Source organism: Ciconia boyciana, chromosome 3 (genome assembly GCF_034638445.1).
Source record: "Ciconia boyciana chromosome 3, ASM3463844v1, whole genome shotgun sequence".
Classification (NCBI taxonomy): Eukaryota; Metazoa; Chordata; class Aves; order Ciconiiformes; family Ciconiidae; genus Ciconia; species Ciconia boyciana.
This window is the reverse complement of record NC_132936.1, coordinates 61,879,959-61,903,599: the sequence shown is the minus strand read 5'-3', so window position 1 is coordinate 61,903,599 and position 23,641 is coordinate 61,879,959. Positions and strand designations below refer to the sequence as shown.

Below are 23,641 nucleotides of genomic sequence, written 5' to 3'. Positions count from 1 at the left end.
TCACTTTATTATATTCTATAATATTTCTAAGTCCTTTACTACAAATGGTGTTTTATAACTTACATATACTTTTCTTAGTTTTGATTATTTTTTCCACATTCATGTTAATTCCAATTGGCCACTTTAACCTCTCAGTATTTATGACTGAATGGCATGTACTACATTTTTGTGCACATTAATCTGTCATCGAACAGTTTTCATTTCCTCTTGGTGACAGTTCCCTTTAGTACTTAAATCCCATTCAGCTCCATTGAAGGCTTTCTGTATTTTGCCATAATTTGCTGTGCTGAAAAATAACCTTTCACTTCATTATCTGATCTAGCTTTAACTCCATAAACCAAACTAAATGGCAAACATCCTTTACACTGTACCTAACCATTCCATGGCTAATTAAATGTTTCCATTTGTTAATAAAGTCCTACTCATTTTCTATATATTCAGTTTACTGCAGTTCACCATTTCTATAAGGTCAATCTTCAGCATCTCCTAACAGTTTAAACAAACACAACAGACTCTTTCTGGGGGAGCAATAAGGGTCAGGCAGACTGGACCCAGAGCAAGGGTTTGGAATGAATCTTCAAGAAGTCTGGACACAAATAAGACTTTTTGGCATAAAGGAGATCCCTACCTTGGAAATCTATTAAAGAAAGTATCATCTGAGATCAGTGAACCTGCTTTGGTGATGTTCACAGCTTGTACTTACTGATGAAGGTTCCATGGAAGGCCTTGTCCCAATATGAAGACTATTAGCCACTTAGCAACTTAGACTATTAGCAAGTATTAGCAATTACACGTTTTTGTTTTGGTTTTGTTTGCGTGTTTAGTCTGAGGTCTTAATCGAGCCATAAGAAACTCCTCTGGATGGCATCTGGAGGGGAACCCTACAGGAATTTCTCCAGCTAGTGAGCTGCAGACCAGAGAAGGAGGAGTAAACACAGACCTCACTGTGCAGATGGAAGTTCTTGGCTCTACCTCCAAATGCTTCCAACTATTGCAAACTAAGTTGCCCCTGCTACTACTTCCAGAAATTTTTGAGCTTGAGAAATTCAGTGGTATGGGAGAAATGAAAAAGTTTACAAAGTCAAAATAAGTATTTCAATCAAGAGGAGTGATTCTGATCCCTGTGTTTCTTGAAGGCTCTGAAGGTACCTAATTAGAAGGAAAGAGCGGGTTTTGACTAAAAGTAGTGAACTGGAAAGAAGTGAAGAGTCTGAGATCTGCCTCTGGTGGTAGATGTGGGAATGTGCATGCAAACATATAAGAACGTAATTAGTGCGAGAAAGACGTGAGGATCTTCTGTATGGCAGAGTGAATGAAGGAAAGAATATGATGGAAAAAAAGAAAAAGGAGTGGAGTGCTGCACTGATGTAAGAGATCACTCGTTGAAAAGAGACCACAAGGAAGCAAAAACCCCAAAGGTTTTGTAGTGACTAAATACTATTGTCTTCTACATTTTATCTTAAAATGGATAGAGTTTTTTTTTCATGGAAATAGACTCTTCACCAATCCTCATCAACCTTTTTCTTTATCACTACTGGTTTCACTTTGAAAGTTTAGTGAGCCTGCAAATCAGATAAGGGGAAAAACTTTGCTACCTATGGTTGTACCATGTGCACCAAGTGTTAGCCATTATGTGGTTATCAGCTATATCTTCATTTGGAAATGAGACTTGAACACACTACATCAGGAATCACTCTTCTTTTTGGGTCGTTACTCCTATTTACAAACATAGAAAGAGAAGGGTAGGACTTGTCACTGCTGGCCAGTCCCCATATTGAAAAACTCAACTGCAATCCAGTTAACGACTCTCTGTAAAGATAATTGGAAATCATAAGGCTACTTACTCATTGCAACAACAGAAAACTGCAGAAACAGAAGTGGTGATGATCTGGCCACCACACTAAATCCCCTAAGATCACACCTTCAATCTTTTTCCTTCCAAGACTAGTCAGAAGGTCAGAATTTGGAACATTATTTTAGGTGATCTCCATGGGAGATTAAAATTCATTTGGGGGGGGGGGGGGCCACTGGAAAAGGATACTAAAAAGAGCAACCATGCAAAGTAGAAAAAAAATTGTCTTAGCCTAAGATTGAGAAATCTTAATACAAGAAACATAATCTTCCCTGCCTATAGGGCTGTCATGAGTTAAAAATTCACCTAGACTTAAAACTACCATAGTTATTTCTGGCAGAAAAGTAAAAGAGCAAACAGAAGTGAAAAAACAAGCTTTCTTTACACTCACAATGAGAGTATGTATAGATAGATACCTGTGTGGATAGACACACACATACATGCATACATACGCAAACACACTACAGATGCTTTCTTACCCACTACCCGTGATTTCATAGGTTTTTTCAAAATTGAATGTAATCCACACAAACAAACCAGTTTGTCTGAGAATTTTAGCTCTATAAGCCATGAACAAATTTAAGACAGGATGCTAAAACTATATGGGGTTTAGGTAAATTATCTCGGGTGTATATGCATCAGTACAGTAATCCATGTCTGTCTTATTTGGCTGTTTCAATGCAGGGGAGCACAACTCACTAACATGATTTTTGCTAGTCCTTCATAGTAATATATTTTGGACAGCTGTATTTTTATCGTGGCCGGTCCATTTCCCTACTTTTTCTCCACTAGGTGGCACAATTTATACTATTTTCTTAGACAATGTCTTTTACTGACCAAAATAAGGTCTATATTGAAATAAAACTTTCCTAATAAAAAGAGTAAATAGCACATCGATTGAAATCCAGAAGACTCTCACTACCCTCATAAATGAAATATAGAACACATATATTTAAATAAACTCACACACCTTGTGCATATATTTGAATTCTCCCTTTAAATATTGTACCCATTTCAATTACTTCATTCATTGACTCTTAATGACAACTTCTTATTTGTTAAACCAGGACTTCCATTGCCTTGCTATAAAATGTCTTGAAAATAACTGAATCAGGCTAGGCTACCATTTGCTCTACAGCTCCTGGAGAAACAAGCCAACACAACAGATAACCCAACATGGAAAATGAAACTGCAAAACAGCAAAACTTTGCCTATAACATGCTTGAGATGGCTGGGCACTAAGTAACTCTAAGTGAAACCAGGCTACTTGTATTGCAACAGGCAATCTTAAAAGATAAACAGGCTGAGAACTATCTTGAGACAGTCAGACTCAGGAGATTTGAAAGGGAATATGATGAGATGATGTTGCTGATGCAGAAGGCAGATAGCCTTACCAGAGATGGTATTAATGTTCAGAAGAAAAGGAAGGAAAGCAGGCAGTTCAGTTTCCGAAAGTCTCAGCCAGTCACAGAAAAACTCCAGACACGTGAGAAATTGTGTGGTAATCCCATAGTTTTGTTGCCATTAGCTTTGTAACATAACCTGTAGCTGAAGTCATGGGAAAGCCCATAAGTGCTATATCAAGAACTCTCCTTTAGTGTCAGCTTTTCCAAATATGCTCATTCTTGGGTGCTCTGTATGAGCATTATAAAGTTTTCTTACATTATTATAAAGTTTTGCAGAAAATATATCTCAATGTATTGGCCCACAAAAAGAGGTTGTTAGAGGACTTGCTGCCATTTCAGACACTGAGACTGAGAAGCATCTTATAATTCATCTATTCATTCATGTTTAATTCATATTCAGAAGATTTCTGTCATTATGCAGCCTTAACCAAACCCATAGACCCCAACGTGATCATAGACTTACTCTTGTCAGTAGTTCATCCATTTCTGTCACCAGGGTATCCAGATTTTCTTGTGCTAGCTGAAGAAGTCTCGCTGGTGCTCGCTGAGGTGAAAGCAAATGCTGTCGGGGAAGAGAGGAGGGAGACTGAAAATCTGTATTGAATGGATCTCAGTGCTTCCAAATATTGTAAAGAAGCAGCATCAAAATTTTCCCTTTTCATTACAGTATGCAACTCCCTTTTGTCATTGACTCTTGTGTCACATCCATCCAACATATTTTTCTCAGGAATCTTGACAGCGTTACATAGTTTAGTGGAGAACCTACAAGTATGGTAGGGAACATACAGTACATAAAATACACAACCCCTTTATGGACCATCAGCATGAACACTCTTTTATTTGTATGCGACATCACTTTTTCTTTGCCTGCAGTATAATTCCTTGCACATACATACACAAATTACTGCTGCGAGATTTATTTATTAAAATAAGTCAAAATAAATAACTGTAATAACTATTTATCAACCAAAGCAAGTTTGAAGTAATTAAATCTTGCATTTTTCTTCTTCCCTGAACCTACTCACGGCTGTATGTTTGAACAGATTCAAGTACAGTTGTACTGAAGCCCTGTTATTTATGTATGTGAATACTGTGAACATACCTTTAATTCCTGTGTCATGTTCTCAAAACCATGCAACGTTTTATATGGAGCAGGCAGTGGACCACTGAGGTTAACACTCAGGATCATCTGGTTTAGCCGATCCAGGTCACTGAGAAGGAGTCCTGTGCATTCATCATCACAAGCTGGGGGGAAGAACAGCAAAGCTTATTTATTCCTGCTAAATGTTTCAGACATATGTTTGAGTTAGAAATTTTATGGCACACATACAATTCTGTGAGAGGTAACACTAATTTCAGATAATTTACTCCAAAAGCATAGTGGGAGAAAAAATGGAAACAACAACTAGGGAACAGGAGAGACCTTATTGCTTAGGACTTGGTAATGGGACAGTTTAATATAAAACATGAAGAGCAAAATTGGTAGGCTTACCTCACAAAAAGAGGAAATAATTAACGTCGTCCGTTATGGACATTATGGACTAGCCAATAGAAAATCCTAAATTAGACAAGAAATTTGGATGAAGTCTGAGAAAAGTGGAGATGTAATTTGGAAAAGCTAAGGAGCACCTGAAGAAGTATAGTATGGTTGTGGATTTGAATGTAAGAAAAAACTAAAGAAATCTTACAATTTACATACTTTATAGTCATATAACAGCATGGCCAAGCATGCTAAACTTGTAATGCAGAGAGTAGAAAGAGTCCAGGTAAAAATACTGATAGTTTTCTGTTAAGAAATGCTTTTCCCTACCTCCTTTCACTAACCAGCTTGTAAGTTTTCCATGTATGCTTCCTTTCTTGCAAATACTCTCTAGCATGAAAAATACTGGTGTGTGCTGCATATATCGAAAGGAGTTTGCATCTTCCCCCCTCTTGCTTTCTATTAACTATCACAAGAAATTCTCATAACCTTAAAGTCTTGTATCATTTATGCTGCAGACGGGAAAATTCTTCATCCTTTAGAACAGAGTTGTGGGAGTGCCTTTCTGTTTCCCTGCATAAAGATGCTACACAAGACTGGCAAACCTAAACAACATCTCAGTAGATGGAGCAAACTGTGAAACAATGAATTCACTGGTGATGTTAAGAGACATGGAGGGTTGTACCTAAAGTTTTACAAGTATGTAATTATTTATTTCAGCAATACTCCTAGGCAGCTCAATGGCTAAAACACACTAAACAACATGTATGTTTCTGTAGAAAAAGAGAAGTAGTTTTCAACAGAGAATTACATTTTTTTTCCTGAAATCTATTTCATGTAGATTAAATCCTTTCTGTTCTTTAAAGCTTTCACAGTTATCTAAATGTTGTTCTTATTCTGTAGGTTGGCTGTTCAATATAGCAAGGAGTTGAGTCAAAAACAGAGAAAAGAAGAATAATGAGTACTAGTTTAATACACCATGAAACTCATGTGATGATTGAAAAGGAGACAAGATAGATGCTGGATTAGTGCAGTAAGAAGTGGGTGCAGAAAGATAGATACTGTTATTTTAAGACTTCCTTTTGCATTTTCTTTGCTTCCATTTGCAGACTTCTTCCTCCTATTTCACAGTATTTTCTTACATAAGCTGAACTGCACTGGAACTTCTCTGCAGTTGTTAACTGTGGGCACGATACATTCTGATTTATGTTTCTACGTGAAATTAAAAAAAAAAAAAAGCTTATTACCATCCCAGCTCTTGTCATCTGTGTGCTTGCTTTTAGAAGTCTGAGAGAATTAAAGGAAAAGCAAGTTTTGCAACCAACTGAATGTTTTATATAACAAACACCTGTTCTGTAGCTGGTCAAGAAGGTAAATAGACCTGATAATCGTTTTGCAGGATGCAAATAAGTCTTCTCAGACCTGAAAAGAGTTGGGTTTTGTTGTTTGTTTGTTTTTCTGATACATTATTTCACTTATGAAACAAGCTGAATCTATTCACCCTCAAAATTGTCAGAGTAGTTGGTAATAAAATGCTGAAAATTTGCTAAGTGTTAAAGACAAACTCAATTCACACCAATAAGAAAAAAATGAACAGCTTATGAAGAGATGAAGTATTCTCAATGTGAGAATTCAGTATAAATTAACACCTCTTGCACGATAATCAGGTTGAAAAGAGGAACTACATCAAGTGAGGCCCACAACTGGATGGATGAGACAGGACTAAGCTACTCCAAAATGCAGTCTGAAATGTACTGTAGCTACGGGAAATATTTCAAGAGCATGATTATATTTTGCAAGACTAAATATTTCTGTGTCTAGCTATAAAACTGTCAGGATAAATTTGTGTCTAATATTAACAAATGCAGCACTAAATTCAGATCATTACAGCAGTGCAAGCATGTAAGAGGCAAATCATGCAGTCGATATTACAATAGTCCAGCAAGCAATTAATGCAAATTACTGCATTTTCCATTTTCACCACACTTTCCCATGCACAGTAGGCCCTGTAAGGATTTTGACTTACCTCTTGTGAGAAGCATCTCCAAAGTACGCATGCCAAAGAATTTTTTTTTTTTTTAAATAATTGCTCAAGTAATAAAAGACACTGGAAGTTTATGGACATCTAACCACTTATTCCGTCTTACAAAGAGAAGATAATGTACAATAAAGGAATCAGATGTCTGAGCCACAATGTGTTCCTCCAATTGAGTGATTATCTAACACAATTTTGCTTTAATACATTAATTGCTGTTAAGATTCATAAGACTGTGTTACGACTCGGTAATTGTTGGTCTAAGGGCAACCATGTAATCTCTGATATGAGGTGGTATCCTATGACTGTCAGTGACTCTTCAGTATTAGTCTCCAGTTGCTTCACAATAAAAAAGTGTTGAACTATTGTTAGGCTCATTAATCTGTTGGCTGTTACCCCATTTTTCTCATTTTGGCACTGGTCTCACACCAAATAATAAACAAGCCCTCCTCTGCCCCCTGCAACAGAATTGCTGATCAATATATCTCCAAAATCTGGGAAAATTCAGATCCAGATCAGGGTCTAAAGTACTGACTCAGGTTTATTTCTGATTTTCCTTATTTATACAGCTTTATTTGCTGGTTCCGATACATACCAGTACTAGTTAGGTTTATATAGTGCTTGAGTTGGGCAAAAGACATTGGAGTGTGGGTCCAAACTCAACAGCAGCTCATGCATCAAAAAAAGGGAGAACAACCGATAGCTTATCAGCTTCTAGGCCAAGTAGGGGTGCCCATCCCTTATTGAGCTCATGCAGACAGTAAAGCAGTTGGCCAGCACAGAGATCAGTTTCATTCTTACAGCTGTGCCATAAGTGCTCACAACTTCTGTTAAATTCAGAACATAGCAGAAGCTAGTCCAATGCTTCCTAGATCTGGTGTTACACACAGTATCTTTCTTTTCAGCTCAGTCTGTGAAGGCTTGTGGTAAGAAGCTCCCAGCTCCTGCTGAATTAAGGACTGTGTAGGAGCTAGGAGATGCTTCTTTTTACAGATTCTTCAAGATCTGCCTCTGACAGAGACAGTATCTCTGCTTAGTTCTGAATTTGGGAGGGCTGAAATCATGGAGCTACTCCCTGTTTTAGAGGGAAAACCTTGGTTCTGCAAGGACCAGTGGCTAGGAGCTTCCTCGTTCTCGTGGGTGCAGAACTGAATGGCAGATGGGAAAAACTCCCTCTCATTGCAAGCACCAGTCTACTTAGAGTACAATATTTAAGTGTCCAAGACCTGGTATTAAAGGAATCTAATTATATAATTTTCTCCTTCTACCAGTACTGAAGAATCAAATTCGTAAAGATGTAAGTTTGTTCACTGCAGCACAGCTGAAGGTCCTTTTTTTTTTTTCCCCCACAAGATTGAGTTAAAGAAAAATTCCTAACAATGAAATATCTGTTTGATCTCTCTATGTCATGATTGCTTCCTGTTCCCTGTTAATCTCGTACAGCAGAACCACATCGACTGCTTTACATTTAGGTTTTTGCTTGACCCCAAGGAACATTTATGACAGGGGCATACATCTGAGGAAAGGTTTTGCAGTTTGCGTTGCAACACAGCTCAAAATATTGAAGCCAAATTTTTTTGAAGTCCCCATTGGAGTTATGAGTGGTGCCCTAAAAGCATTCAGAAAGTGAGTTCTGACTTGCCGTGTGTTTAACAATAAAGCCTTGAAGTTCTCACTAGGATCTTTTTTTTCCCTAAACACTGCACAGTAGCAAGCACAGTCACTGTTCCAACAACATTGCAATCTAAGGTTCTTCATTTTACGTACTACAAACTCTACAATGGAAGTGAATAGGAATGTCACAAGGTATAACAAAAAATACACAAGAGAATTACTAATCTAAGAAAATGCAGAATAGTTACAGGCTTGATCCAAAACCCCTTGTAGCTCCTTCTTTCCACTTCAGCTTGCTAAGGTCAAAGCTCTTTGGGAAGGATGAGGAGGGAGCAATACATGCTTTAGCTTGTTTACATATTTCTGGTATGTATGTGTAAAATATGAATCAAGCAAATACTAATGATCTCAGTCTGCCTGAGCATGCTGGGTACAGATGAACTGAGGAAAGGCTGTTCATCACACAACTCAGCTGTGTTCTGGATTGGAACTGTGGGGTTTAACTAAGAAAACAAATAATATACATATTCAATACTGTAGTGATTATAGGCTAGTCAGCAATTGCCAGTTGACAACTTTCAGCAGAATAAACATTGATATATATTCATTATAGTAAAAATGAGTGATGCATAAGGGAGCATCAATCATTTAGAGGACAATTCATTTATAGTTACAAATAAAAATAAAAATCTGTAAGCATTAGAGAAGATTTGTGAGAACTTTTGTCATATTTGACAGTGTACAAAGATGTTGGCAGCATTATTAAAATTAGTTTGCAATCATTACTAATTTTCTTATTTGCTACTGACTGTTTCAAAACAGAAGAGAAAGTGAGCCTAAGAAGTGGCTCACTTGAGACCAAAAATTACAAGGAAGTCTTCATCAGCAGAGTATTACGAATATCTGTACATGATGATCTAAATGGTCACTTTAGCTGGGGAAATAATCCACTTATTTAGAATAAAATAACATAAAAAATTAGATTTTTTAATGATGTGTAGTAGACCTTTCAGACTCTTGTATTACTTATAAAAAACCCCTACTTTTTGGATATCTTTTTCCATTCCCTAATGGCATCCTAGAGAAAGCAATATTGTTCTGTTCTAGGAATATAATGGGAAGTGAATTCTGTCTGTGCCATTCACCTGTAATTATCTTTCTATTGTTATTTAGCAGTAAACAAATTCTTCCCATTTGTACAGTGGCTTTTAAAAAATATATTCTCTTTCCATTCTACCTGTAGCTTTCTAAAATATAACTGTTATAACACAGCACTGAAAAGTGGCATGCACTAAGCAACTGAAAAATGACATGTTATGAAAAAAACAGTAAGAACCTGGTAAAACAGATTTTCAGCTACATCAGAAATAGATCACTTTAATGAACATGCACACTCCTCCAGATTTTTTTCTGTCTTTTCACTGCAAATTGTCACTCTAAAATCTTTAGAATACTTATGATAAGGGTTATGTTAAAATATAAATGTTATATTTAAACAATAATACATTACAATATTGTGGCTAAAATACCTCTCTAATTGGATTTAAATATGCATTATTTAGCTTTCATGTAATACTGTGTGGTGACCTTTTATAGAATTTGACAAAAATTCATTATTCAGTTGGTTATTCTTTGCTAAATATTCAGAATCAATTTTCACTTTCCTAAATATTAACTATAACATACTAACAGTGGACAGCTTAATCAGGCTATGTTTTATATTACTTACACCTACACTTTTTCAAACATGGGTGATTGTATTTTCTTTAAGCTAGATCATTTTACCACCTAACTAGGGGTTCTTCACACTTCTGTCAGGTACAATGCAATTGCAGTATTTGAAATGGAACTCCGCAAATGAGCAAAAGTAGATACATGCATATAGCTCATTTGAAATATTGAATGCAAACAGGATTCTGCATATGGCATTAATTTTCTGTACATTAAGAGTACTTAATCACTATTATTATTACTATTAAGGTTTCGTTACAACTGAAGCTAGTCAGAAGGGAATCTAGTGAGTATTTTGGAAGTGGTTGACACAAAAAAGTAAAAATATGTTGTACACAGGACTAAATTCTCATCTGCATTCTCACCAAATTCTCCAATCTCAACTCAGATTGGAAGAAATAAATGTTCTGGGAGGAACGAAGGAAAGCTTCAGGGTTTCCCCAAAAGGTGTTTCTAATGGTTCTTTGATAGCACAATGACTATTAAAGCACATTAGGGGCTGCAGCAATGAATCCCTATCAGAAGAAAACAGCTGTACTCTGAAGCCTGTGACATACTAGGCAGTGTTAATCACAGGCAAATTCCCACCAAGTCTATGCTTGCCACACTCCCTTTGTCTGCCACAGCCCCTGTGTCCACCACAGGCTACAAAGGTAAATGGTTTCTTGATGAGGGTGGTTTTCTACCATGTCAGGAGTATTGCCCTGCATTAGCAAAGGCGGGTTTGGAGTAATATGGGGGTTGAGGAACCTTTAAACAAAGGGAAAATCATATAGTGAGTGCAAATAGGCATAAAGTGTCTACTGAAATATTTAATTGCAGTTTTTGCTATTTATGACATGGATGTTATTGATGTGGTGTCAATAGTAACAGACTAGTTCCTGTGACAGGGGAGATTTAAAGTACCTCCCATCTGTTCCTATAGGTGGTTCCTATTTTTATGACTAAAGGAAAGAAATCTTTTCATTTGATTCCTCACTTTTAGCAATGACATGAAATGTCCATATGCACATGCAAAGGACTGTTTTTATGGTGAAAATTGATTATCTAGTTACAGTAAAAATGCCGCTACAGGTAGTGTAGCTACATTTCAACACCGGCACATGAATATGTTGCAGTTAAATCAAAGATTATAGCGAACCACATCTTTCAAAGCAAAAAGGTGGAAAATTTGATTTGCCTGCACACAGCATTACAAATGAAAACCTGCACTTAAGCTGTTTTGTACAAAGACACTCTGCCATCCCGGATATCCAAAAGACTTTTCAGAATGCTGATAAAGTAAATGACCAGTAAAAAACATACTACGCGGTGCCTGAGATTGAAAACATTAGCTAGTACTGGAAATAATGTAACAGGTATTCAGGATATTGAAAAATTAAGTAATTTTCGTTTAGATGCCACTCTGGAAAAAACAGTCCTTATTTTAAAATAATTTTGTAGCTGTAACACTTATGAACTTAACTTGTGATTACAATTCTCCTTGACATTTAAGCCACAAAATGGAATCCAAAGCGTAGTTATTTCAGCTAAGTAGCTACTTATTCTATTTGCACTTATTTTGCTGTAGTTTAAAATAGACCTTAAGATATATGATAGTTCAGAATTAAGTTCTAAACTACATCACACTGCAGCACATTAGAACTTTATTTCCCTTAAGCACACTAAGCTTTTCATCAATGAACCAATGTCATATTATTAATAATATGGAAATAGAAGTATTTTTGTCTATATTCCCAGTAATCTCTCTATTCATTTTCAAAGAAGACTTGTACCTGGGAATCAGGACTAATGCAAAAGCACTGAACTCAATAGTCACATTTAGAAGCTTAGTTCTGCTAAGTCCCGATCACTCTCTGAGAGCTGATCACAACCATGAAGTTGAGTGAAACAATGTTCTGCACTGTGTAGTCTCCGACCCTACATGCCTAATGTTTTCCTCTTTAACCTCTCAAAGAAGCCACACATTTCATTCTTTACTGATATGATACCTTCAGCCATTTTTAGCACTTCTTTGGTTTCTTTATTTTTCCAATTTGCTTTTAAAATGTTTGCAATTTGTTTGAGCTGTACTAGCTGATTTTAATATTAGAGACCTCTGGTACACCTCTGGGTATTGAGGTAAAGATTGAATGCATTCTGTGGAAAAAAATAAAAAAAAGAGCCTTTTTTTGGTATCTACTTGCCTTCATGTTACATATCCCTCACATAGGCAAAAAAACCCCTAAAATGAAAAAGCTCCAATTAAAGTCCTATAACAGATAAAAATCAGGTAAAACATTAAAACCAGTTCATTGTGCCTTGCCAATATATTCAAAGATGCACAGATTAAGAAATATTACATACTATGGACTTACTGGATCCCTATCTGTATTCTACTTTAAAATGAACAATGATAGCCTCAAGAGGAAAAAAAAAAAGATCACAATAAAATTAGTTCCTACTAAGCTGGGGGAGATGGAGGAGAGGAAAATGCCTTATTTCAGTCAGGATTTACTAAGTGTTCTAGAAAGGTTTTGCTACCTGAATTTTTTTGATAAGACATAAGCATACAATAGCATGGGAAATGAGATTGTGGGCTCAAAACAAACATCATCCAATTTCATGGAAAAAAATTCCAAACAATAATAAAAGGCAAGACACTTGGTACATATCAGAACTGAAGGTAGGGCAAAGATACCAGTACTGTAAACACACTAACTTGGTGGTTTAGGCTATTAGTTTTCTATTTTAATCAAAGAAAAGTCTTTGTTCCTGGATATATTGTACTGTCATTCCTTATGTCTTTTAAATTCCAATGGGTGGTTGTTGAACCAACATGACCAAGCAAACCTTGGTAAAAACTTTCTGTGTGACTCATGGCATAGAGCATTGCAATTGCTGGTTAAACATTTGGACAACAATAAATATTCACTAGGAGCAAATATTGTCACAGGAGCAGTGACAATCTTTAGCAAAACTACAGACTTCAAAATCCCACAAAAAGAAATCCTTCAAAGCTTTGCTGTCAATTTTTAGTGAGCATATTAAAAAGTATTGAGAGTTTTCCTAACATCTCAAGGCTTGTGAAAAAAATGGACCAGAATGCCAAAGCAGTAAGAAACCTGGCAACTATTTTCAAAGAAACCCGCACAACTGACTGATGGACAAGCAGGGCTGAATTTCTGAAATATGACAAACACAATCAAAAATTCTCCAAAATTACATTAGTATACGTACAAATGCATTTCATGCCGTCACGTGCATGCCGATATTCACATCCAACACACTTCCACCCTGTGAATCCAGGCTTGCAAGTACACCGTCCAGTGACAGGGTCACAGGGGACAGGCAGGGAACCGTATGGATCGCACTCACATTCCTGGCAGGAGCCTCCTGGAGTTTGTGGGTTTCCCACGTAGCCAGAAGAACATCTAGATATTGCAAATACAAAACCAGGTTTGGCCAACTGAGACACACGGTGTACTACAATTAATACTTAGCGAGATTGTAAATAAAATGTATATGAACATTCATTCATGAACCTTTAAAAACAATCTTTGGTGCTTTATGACTCAGTATGCATTTGTAGAGGAGGAAATGCTGCAAACTGTCCAAACTGATAACTTTTAACCAGAACATGGAACAGTCTGCATGGAAGGAGTATGCAAAAGTGATTCCACACTCCTAACAGTTTTCAGTTAAACTTCTATTATACCATGACAAAAAAGTTTTTATATTAGCAGTGTTTGGTCTATAGACTGTTTTTTTCCCACTAGCCATGTGTGTTTTGTGTTAGAAGTGAAATCTCATAGTAGACACTTGCTAATTTTGATCTTCTTAATCCCACAGCATTGCTATGGATGGGACAACAGCTGCTGTTTAGGTTATTAATTTGCAATTTGGTCATTAATATGTTTATATATAAGAGCCTTTCACAGTCAGTGCCCATGAGGACACAATAGTCACTAGAACAAAGGGTATGAGTGACATCAAGACACACTATAAGCATGGTGTCTAATTTTAGATAAATTTCATATTTTTCAGTTTAACTTCTGAGGCCCAGGGAAAAAAAAAAAACAAACCACAAATCAGAAAGTAAGACTAGGACAATATCTGTGATATAAGTAACACCGATTATCAATTTACAATAAAAATTGCCTATTATGGCTGAGTTTTAACAACATATAAAGAGGAAATAACTTATCTGAAGGCAGGTATTTAAATATTAGTAAATATATGTTTATAGTATTGAAGGACATTGCTCTCCTTCACGTCTTGCCCACCTTTCATTGTCCCTCTTTCTTCTTTTTCCATTTATCCTACCTTTCACAGTACTGGCCTTCATATCCAGGTGGGCATGCAGTACACCGGTAATCACCGGGTCCTTCCGCAACACAAGAAGGGCTGAAACTAAAACAAAAGCAAATAAAAAGCTTTTTCCACTCTATTGCATCATTTCACTCTAGTCAGCTGTGCAGAAGGGCCCATGGTAAGCTCCATTTCTGAATGTAAGTGTCAGCATTTTCTTATCTGTTTATAAACACCTGTGGGAGATCCCTCCTTTCTATTAAGAATTTTGTGAATGCCTTGCTGTGCTACTGGCACAATTTAGACAAAATGCTGGAAGGGTAGAATCAATGAGGGTCATATCAGAGGGGATGGAGTCAACAACGCCCATGCTGTAGGCTTGTGTGATTGAATGGTGCTGTCACTCACAGTGATCAAGAAAAGATAGTCATGGGAAGGATGTGAAACAAAAGATTAAGAAACTGAGCTAACAAACATCCAGCCTTTCCAGTCTGATTTAATTTTAGCTTGAATAAAAGGAGATAAGCTGGGAAGAGTTTACTCAAAGGTAAGACATAAAGAGGGAGAAAGGAACCAAAGTCATAGCCATGTGGAATCTTCAAAAAGGCTGTGTCAGATGAACTTCTCAAGGACGTACTGAAGAGAAAAGACTGGCTTACAGAGAAAAAAGCCCTAAAAGCTACCTCCTTCATCAGCAGGGAGGGGTCGTATTTTAATCATAGAAGACACTAAATTATTTTTCCTAACTCATGACATAGATGAGTAACTAGTGACTGCAGTGTGTACCTATGGGAACTGTGCAAAGTAGCATGTTGTTGGAATACTAGTACATTAAGTGCCTGCACAGACAGTTAAAATGAACAAAAAGGGTGGGTAGGGGAAAAGAAACACAGCTAAATATTAAAATGGTGCAATACTGTAAAACTCTTTCAGCTCTTTGTGGAAGAACCAGAAAAGCACAGAGGTGGCTAGCGGTGAGCCCAGAGTTCCTTCTTGGTACAGTACAGTCAGCATCCTACTCTAACTTGCTTATAATGCATTAAATCAATAGTGCTTGAATGAGTATATAAAATTACACCTTTGCAAAAAAAGGTAAACAAATTGATCTATTACTCACAAACTCATTATCCAACACACTTTCAACTCTATAAAAATAGATCCGCACCCCCAGGAACAATTCATTCTCTCTGTTCTTTTTTTTTTTCAGCTCATCATGTTTGAAGCTGACTGCTGATTGTACAGGAATACAAAAACAGCATTTAAAACCTTAGTGGAGTTTTGTAAAATTTCATAAATAAAAATAATTGCACCATACTAATTCACAAATATCATCATGTCAGTCATGACATAATAAGCTAATGCAATAGCTCATTAGCTATCTGCATTTCATGCAGATTATGATTACTCAACTACCATACAATAGATGCAGGTAGTTAGAATTTTTTCCTTAATAGTATCCTGAAGAGCTTTCACTGGGCTGCACAACACACAGAAATCCAAGGTGTGATACCCTTGTTTTCCACCTAATTCTGTAGCTTTATGGAATGGATCTATCCCACCTAGGCCTATCCATCTAAAAGTTAGGCATGTAGCCTAAGCCAACTGTTCAAAAGCCTCCTATGAAGGCTTTTGATCAAAAAAAAAGCCTCATAATCACTTTTATGTGAGCATGACACAAAAGGCCCTGACAACATCCGCGGCCATGCAGGCCGTGTGGCTGCATGAGGTATTGGTGCTGTGCTTGCTCTCCCTTGCTAGGCAGCTCAGCAATTTGAGTGCACACCCAGGGTACGCGTACTACCCGGAGCCCTTCAGTGACACCCACTTCCCATGTTTTACGTTAGCTTTTAGATAAGCTACTGAAGTGATTTCTGGAGCACAGCGTGGAGAATATGTCTAAATTCTCATAGCAGGGTGCCATAACCACCCAGGTGAAGAGTCCTGCTCATGTGCTGATCTGACACCTGTATTTCTGGGCAACCAAAGGTTCTTAAGCTCCAGAAAAAGAATAGGATCGAGTGATATTTTCAGCACTTCTTACTGCCAGTTAGTAACAGAAAAAGTTTTTCCAGTGTATTTGCTGATGCGCAAAGCTGGGAAGCTTGGTCGATCTTGTTCTTTGCAACTTGAATGTCCTTTCTTCATACTAGTAGGTAGAACACATAACCAAGTCATAACAGAAAATATTCATGAAAAAGGGTACAACTCAGAAAAACTTGCAGTTAAGACCACATTATAACTTTCTGAGATAAAGGGTATTTCTTTAAGCCCCTTTTGTAATTGTTTTGGTTGTTCTCAGTGTGGTATTTATGAGGTTTGGAAGTCTTCTTAAAAACACTTGCCGTGGATGAAAGATCATGATGCGTTTAGCTACTGATGTTTGAGAAAGGGATTCCCTCCTTCAAAATAAACCTCAGACCACCCCAAAATGATAAAATGAAGAAGAAAGGAAAAAAACAAACCAAAAACCCCTCTCAGATATACTGGCTGAAATACTCACTACGAGGTCCTAAAGGTCAGACAAAGCACAGAAAAATGGTTTTAAGGAATGCTTCCAACCTTTCAAGAGAACAATCATGAAACACAAACCTTTTCAGAGCAGTACTATGGTATGATTCCAAATATCATTAAGAGCTTCTCAGCAAAACAACAAACAAATCTCAAGTGCTAAAGGATCATCTGTTGGGAACACATGTGGAGACATTGTGGCAAGGCTCATTAGCATAAAGCAACCAATAAAATTTATGCTGCAATAACTATATTGCTTTTAAATTATTCTGTCTTTCACAAATTGCCTAAAACTCATGTAACATTAAATAAGGAATCAATAAATTCCAGAGCAGAGCAAGAAAGGCACTGTAACACATTTATACCAACATAATATATGAGCATAAGACTTTTTACGGCTCCCTTGTGGCTATATTGTACTTGAGTTCTGCTCTAGCTTCATTTGTGAGAATACCTTTATAACACACATTCATTATCTGTTGAGTATTGCATTTTCTACCACTTATTAATTTATTCATCAAAAATTAGCAAGGGAGCAATTTCTGACTTTTAAAGGAAGATCAATTAGCAAAAGTAGATACGAAACTTTTTAGCATGGCTTACATGATGCAGTTCTCCTGTACCCATCTGAAAAAGGACACAGCGAGCCTAAAACAAAGTTCTTGCTTGCTGGAAAGGTAATTCTGCATCATTAGTTTGCTTACTTACTTGTTACTAGAAACGAATAGGGGACAAGCACAAGGCTGACAGTCATCCGGAGAGCCTTGGACAATGCCATAAAATCCCAGCGCACATCTCTCACAGTGGTGACCAGCAGTATTGTGCTGACAACTCTGCAGAGGAAGGAGACAGAATGAAAGCTGTATTTGATAATTACAAGAAAGCAGACAACATTTTGTTCCCAGCCTCAGGGATTCAAACTTATTTCGATTCATAATTTCTCTCTCCCTGATATGATTCACAGTGGGACTGCTTGCTTTAAGCATCTATCAAATGCCTGCTGAGTTATATATGGGTTTACAAGGAGAAAGAATGGAGGCCTGTAGCTAGCCAGATGTATCCTATGGAATTTCTTATCCCATTCATCCTTCCTTCCCTCTTTTGTTCCAGCCATTGAAGCAGGAGAAATAATCAATTAAAATTCAATCTTACTGTATCAGGTCACACATATTATTACCTATAAGAGCAGTGCTGTGTTTATTGCATGACACATGGTACATTGCCTCTTTAGTTTGCAGATATTTAGTTTTTCTTTTTATACGCATAGTAATTCAGCGGTAGTAAAGCATTGCATAATCTGAACTCTAGAAAATCAGAATGGAAAGCTTTAAAGGTAAATGGTTTGCTTTTTTGACCTCCCTTTAGCTTTGACACTTAAGCTATTTAAGCAAAATTGGATTAAAATATTGTCCTCTGGTTTTTTAGATCAGTTACTTTACTTACAAATTTTACATTAAGATTAACCTAGTGCATAAGTTGAGAAATATAATACCTGACAAATTGATGTTTCAGGGTCACACATAGCACTGTGTCCATGACACTGACATACAACACAGGCGCCTAAGGACTGAGCAGGTGTCCTTCCTGCAGGTGAAGATGGAAGCCTATAAAATCCTGGAGAGCATGACTGCAATAAAAAAGATGCAGAAGAAAACAGATCATTACAGAGTGGACTAGGTATGGGGAGCGTTGCAAGCTCATCTTTCCAATCACCAGTTTTTACAAGTTGCGAAAAGAACCTGACAGGCTTCCAGCTGTGTTACAAACAATATACAGTACTTTACAGATAACAAGAGCCAGCCCTAATTGGAAATATTGCTGAAAAATCCCTGGAGCACTCCACTGGCACCAGGCTTTTCATATTACAGCTTGAGAGACCTTTCATTCAGATGCAGAACACCTCACTGTTCTCACTGTGCATCAAGCATCATTCTTTTCATTTCTTAAGAATAAAGTTTGTTTTCGAAATAAATTTTTTTGCATGGACTGTGGAGAGCAAGCATGACGATTCTGTTTCTTTCGCCCTTGGTGAGTTTTTCAGGTTTGACAAGCTAATATCTGCCTACATATTGCCTGACGGATAACAAGCAAAAGCTGAATGATAATAGTCAAAAAACTGGCTGCATGGCTGCATTATTTATAGCTATAAAATTTAAAGCCCATAAAAGTAAAGAATTCAAAATATTACAGGTTTTACACATCTTGGGACTATTAGCCCCAATTCAAATTTATCTATCACTAAGTCTCCTCTACCCCAGCTTGGCAATAAAATTCTGAGAGCAACCCAAAAATTACTGGCAAAGCTGACACAGGCAAAATCAAGCACTTGATCTTTATTTCAGGCTTATTATGCAAATATATGAAAGTGTCTACATAGCTCCCAGAAAGCACACAGCTATGGCAGCATAAGAATACAAACAGGACCATTTTGATAGTTCAGACCATTAGGGGTAAGTGCATGCAGACAAGTTACTCGTCCCATGTATAAATCCCACCACCTAGTGGTGCTAGGAGCCTGTGAAGGCTGTCTGATGAGGTCATTTCCTACTGTTGACCACAATTTCTCCTTTTTGGAAAGAATGTGAGTAGTACACTTTTCAAACAGCAATAAAATGGATGCAAAATAAAACAAAAGAGAATCTGGAGTAAGTAACTTTTCGTGATCAAAAGCAGGATTCTTCAGTCAAGCACTAGCTGACATGCTAGATTCTGTGCATACGACACCACTCTGACAGTTTTATAATCATTGCCAAAACCTCCAGGAGTCCAAGTTATGGAAAAAGCATAAACAACATTATTTTCTTTAGAATCACAAAGAAAGCAATGCAACTCACTTCTGCTTTTCCACTTTTATTTTGACTTAGACTACATTAAGATCTCTGAAGCATAGAAACAGTCTATCTGTTTTTTCATGGTTTGTGAAGAATTCCAATTTAGATAAATAATCTCAAACAAAAATAATTTTTTTTCTTACTACAATTTCCTAATTTTTTCCTCCCTCTGCATCCCCAGAAGAGTCCTTGTCCAAACATAAAATGGGACAAAGCACAGCTTTACAAGTTCTGAGTAACTTTTAGGATTGGGGTATAAATATATACCCAAGCTCAGGTTGGACGGGGCTCTGAGCAACCTGATGTAGTTGAAGATGTCCCTGCTCTTGCAGGGGGGTTGAACTAGATGACCTGTAAAGGTCCCTTCCAACCCAAAGCATTCAATAATTCTATGATTCTATGATATGGTACATCCTCAGACAAATCTAACTGTTTTTTTCTGATACGCTGTTGACACTCTTCTCATCTATTTTGATCTAAGCATTTCTGAGATGAAACAGGGCACAGACAAAAGATGAAGCAGACTACATTTTTCATTACTAGTTTGGAAGTTTTTCAGAAGTAACCATTAGGGAAACTCTTATCACTGCTTTTTCAGCCTGCTACTGGATTAAAAAAAAAAAAAAAAAAAAAGATATAAATGTCACTTCTAGTACAAACTGCTGTGCACATAGTCCTCACAATGCAATTACAGGATAAATCATGAAATAGATACATATATCCTGTTAGCATTTGCTTAAAAAATGCCTGAGTATCAGATGCTTTTTTCTCCTGCTGAAATTAAATAAACCTTCACAGAACACACCATAACCTTCACTGAGCACACTAAAAATAAACTAAGTTATGAGCCTGTGAAGATTGCACAATTAAGCACAAAGTATGAAGGTTGCAACTGAGACATTTATTCCAGCCCCTGGTGGGTGTGAATTAAAATAAAGTTCTAATTACATTATCATATATTTTCCTTTGAAAATGCAATTTGTTACAGTAATTTTAAAAAAATCTGTACTCTTGAGCAAATGCTGGAGCTGGTTAATTTCTCATATGTGTATTTACACACTTTCAGGTGTGTGCTTTTACTGAAATAGTGTGCAAAGAAAAGTACTTCATTCACTTCCTTGCACGCATTTCCTATGAACTCACTGTTCCTGTTGCCTCATTTGCTGCGTAACACAATCCTGTACGACGTCTGAAGGGAGCAGAGTTCTTGCAGATAACAAGGCACCTTTCCCTTCATTTACTCCCTCATTTACTCCCACCGCTAGCTTGGGGGAACTGTTTACAAGATCCCACTTAGTCAGGATGTCTGAGTGATTTGCAGAATACTCGAGGTGGTGTTCCCTGCTACCTCCACCTAGCAACTGCAACAAAGGCATTTGGAATTGCTAGTCCTGCTTAATAATAAAAACATGCTGGTTTGCACACAGAAAGACTGCCAGTCTCATCATCAAGAGCACATACAGTCAATAATATTAACTCCTATTCTGCAGTCGAAGTATTACATCTTAAACACTTTCTCTGGTACCTATCATAAATACATTTTACAAACGCATACAAGTCCGCTATTTTCTATAAAACTTGGGCATTTTTGAATCATGCAGTCTTCAGCATGAAAATATTTAGATAAGCAAAAAAATAAATATAGTACATGTATAAGGACCACCCAGCTCACTTAGTTGACCAACACTTTTCTCCCAGTGTTCAATGAGTTAGAAATTTACCAAACTTCAATGGTACAGGACAAAAGTTTCCATTAGTATCAGATCTATTTTATTTTATTTTAAGACACTGTGATTAGACTGATTCTAAGAATAAAGCAAAATACACTATTTAGACCATGTTCTAGAATTTCTGCTCCTCTTCACAAGCAGCTCCATTGCTTATATAAGGGGTACTGAAATTTGATAGGAGGCAAGCTTTTGTGGATGGACTGGACAAGATCTTATGGAGTCCTATACCAGCACTGGAAGAAGAATAATTGTGGGGGAGTAAAATGGAAAGATATTTGCCAGAACTCAGTGGCCCTTTTCCATGTATTTTCATAGATCCACTTGAATAAATTATAAGTATTCAGAAAACTGACAGTTTGAACATGTGCAGTAGACATTTCCTAAAGCTTTGAAAACATCTGTGGGATAATTGCTGGAGGTGACTTAGAAATTAAATTTATATTGACACTTTTAGGTAAGGTACAGCATTGAACAAGATTCCCGGGTGGAATGCGGCTGACATGCAAGGCCATTCCATGGAAGTTCCCTAGGCCTGTAACCTTAGATGTCGGTGACGCCAGGGGAGCTTGGTGTACTGACTCTAAGAGGTACTGTTCGGAGGGTGGAGCAGTGTGGAGATGCCGTGGCCAGGCTCTGAAATTAAATGGGAACTCAAAGGTATTGTGTGTGACCGGTAAGCTGCACATTTGCTATCCTGGGCCAACAGTCCGTCATGTTTCTGACAAAATGCTGTCCTTTGATGAACTTTGCTCATTATAACATCATTATAATACCAAAACACACCTTCATCCCAAAAGCTACCTGCCTCCAAGGTGCGACCACCCCTCACTGAGCTTGCGCTTTGAATTTTTCCTAGCTTATACCTTTAAAAGCGAAGTGAGAAAACTTTACACCAATCCTAAACAAAGATGTATGACTAGAGTCACTCAAGCTCCACCCAAAAGGTGAAAGATAGTATAAAATGGCTTAAGAGAAAGAGAATGTTAGGGAAGACACCATCGCGTACCACTCTGACCTCTGGGATCAGTCGACGGGCTGAGCCTCTCTTGCCCCCCATCGGGACGCCTTTGGGTAAGATTCGAACACTTGGTTATTCCAAGTGCCTCCCTGGGAAACTCAGAAATCTCTCTAGAGTTGCTTTATCATCTTTAACGCGTTTATAGCCGACAGTGTCACTCATACTCTTGGTATTTGCACGTGCTTTGCAGACAGTAAATTTATCACCGGTAACCCAAAGAATCTGTGTATCTGTTGCTCTAATAAACTGCACTCTTTATTAATGTGGCCGTGATAGTTCATGCAACACGACTAGACTGGGGGTGCAGCACATTTAAATTAATGCTGTCGCCTTTACTCTGATGAATGGCTGCATATACAGTCCTTAGAAAATAACCATTGACCAAGTCTGAGACTAGGATTGGATTTAGCCGCACCTAGACTCCTCTCTGAGAAGGAATTTAGAAAGCAAGGGGGTCCTGTCTGAACCTCGTGACTCAACGGGAGGGTTCCCCTCCCCAGCCACTCCTCAGACTCCTACATGACAGTAACTCTTAACGCAACAAACATCTTCCATGAAGCTTCTTTCATGAAGCACAGACATGCTACAGAATGGTTCTCATCTACATTTTTAATGCATTTGCAGTGCTATTTTGACCAGTCAAGCATGCAAAATGAAAGCAAAATGGACAACTTTCATCCTATTAGTGTTGATCCACAAAGGCATGATATTGGAACAGTTTCAAGAGGAAAGATCAGTGTGAGGAATCTACAGGTTCTCAACTATGAGCTGCCTTTTTGACCAACTGTTCAGAATGCACTATCTCTTGTTTTGCTTTTGAAATTACTTCTCTTTTTAAATTTTTTTATTATTTGAGTTATTCATTATAATACTAATATTTAAGAAATCAAAATTGAAATGCTGTTTAGCTTTTTTTCAAGACAATATATTTCAGTCAATCATACAGGTATTAAAACTTTAAATGATAAGTTAGATGTCAAACAAGGGAAACTTAAAAATCTGGAAAGCCTTTACGGAATAGAATTCTAAAATTCTGCATGGCTTTGTTTAGAGTGCTTGGTGCTACAAGTTTAATAACATTCTTTTAACTTTTTTGTTTTCAAATTTGTTTTTATACTTTATTTGGTTAATTTTATACAACTGACA

General features: G+C 37.2%; 1 protein-coding gene across 1 annotated transcript in view; it reads right to left on the bottom strand.

The window, feature by feature from the left end:
• The window catches only part of LAMA2 (laminin subunit alpha 2), a 386,413-nt gene that overhangs the window by 91,488 nt on the left and 271,284 nt on the right, over positions 1-23,641 (bottom strand). The window contains exons 29-34 of the mRNA XM_072855832.1: positions 18,409-18,543; positions 17,625-17,749; positions 14,424-14,510; positions 13,338-13,531; positions 4,361-4,503; positions 3,722-3,820 (exon numbers count right to left, since the gene is read on the bottom strand). Coding sequence (XP_072711933.1) covers positions 3,722-3,820; positions 4,361-4,503; positions 13,338-13,531; positions 14,424-14,510; positions 17,625-17,749; positions 18,409-18,543 — 783 coding nt within the window. The remainder of the gene's footprint in view (positions 1-3,721; positions 3,821-4,360; positions 4,504-13,337; positions 13,532-14,423; positions 14,511-17,624; positions 17,750-18,408; positions 18,544-23,641) is intronic.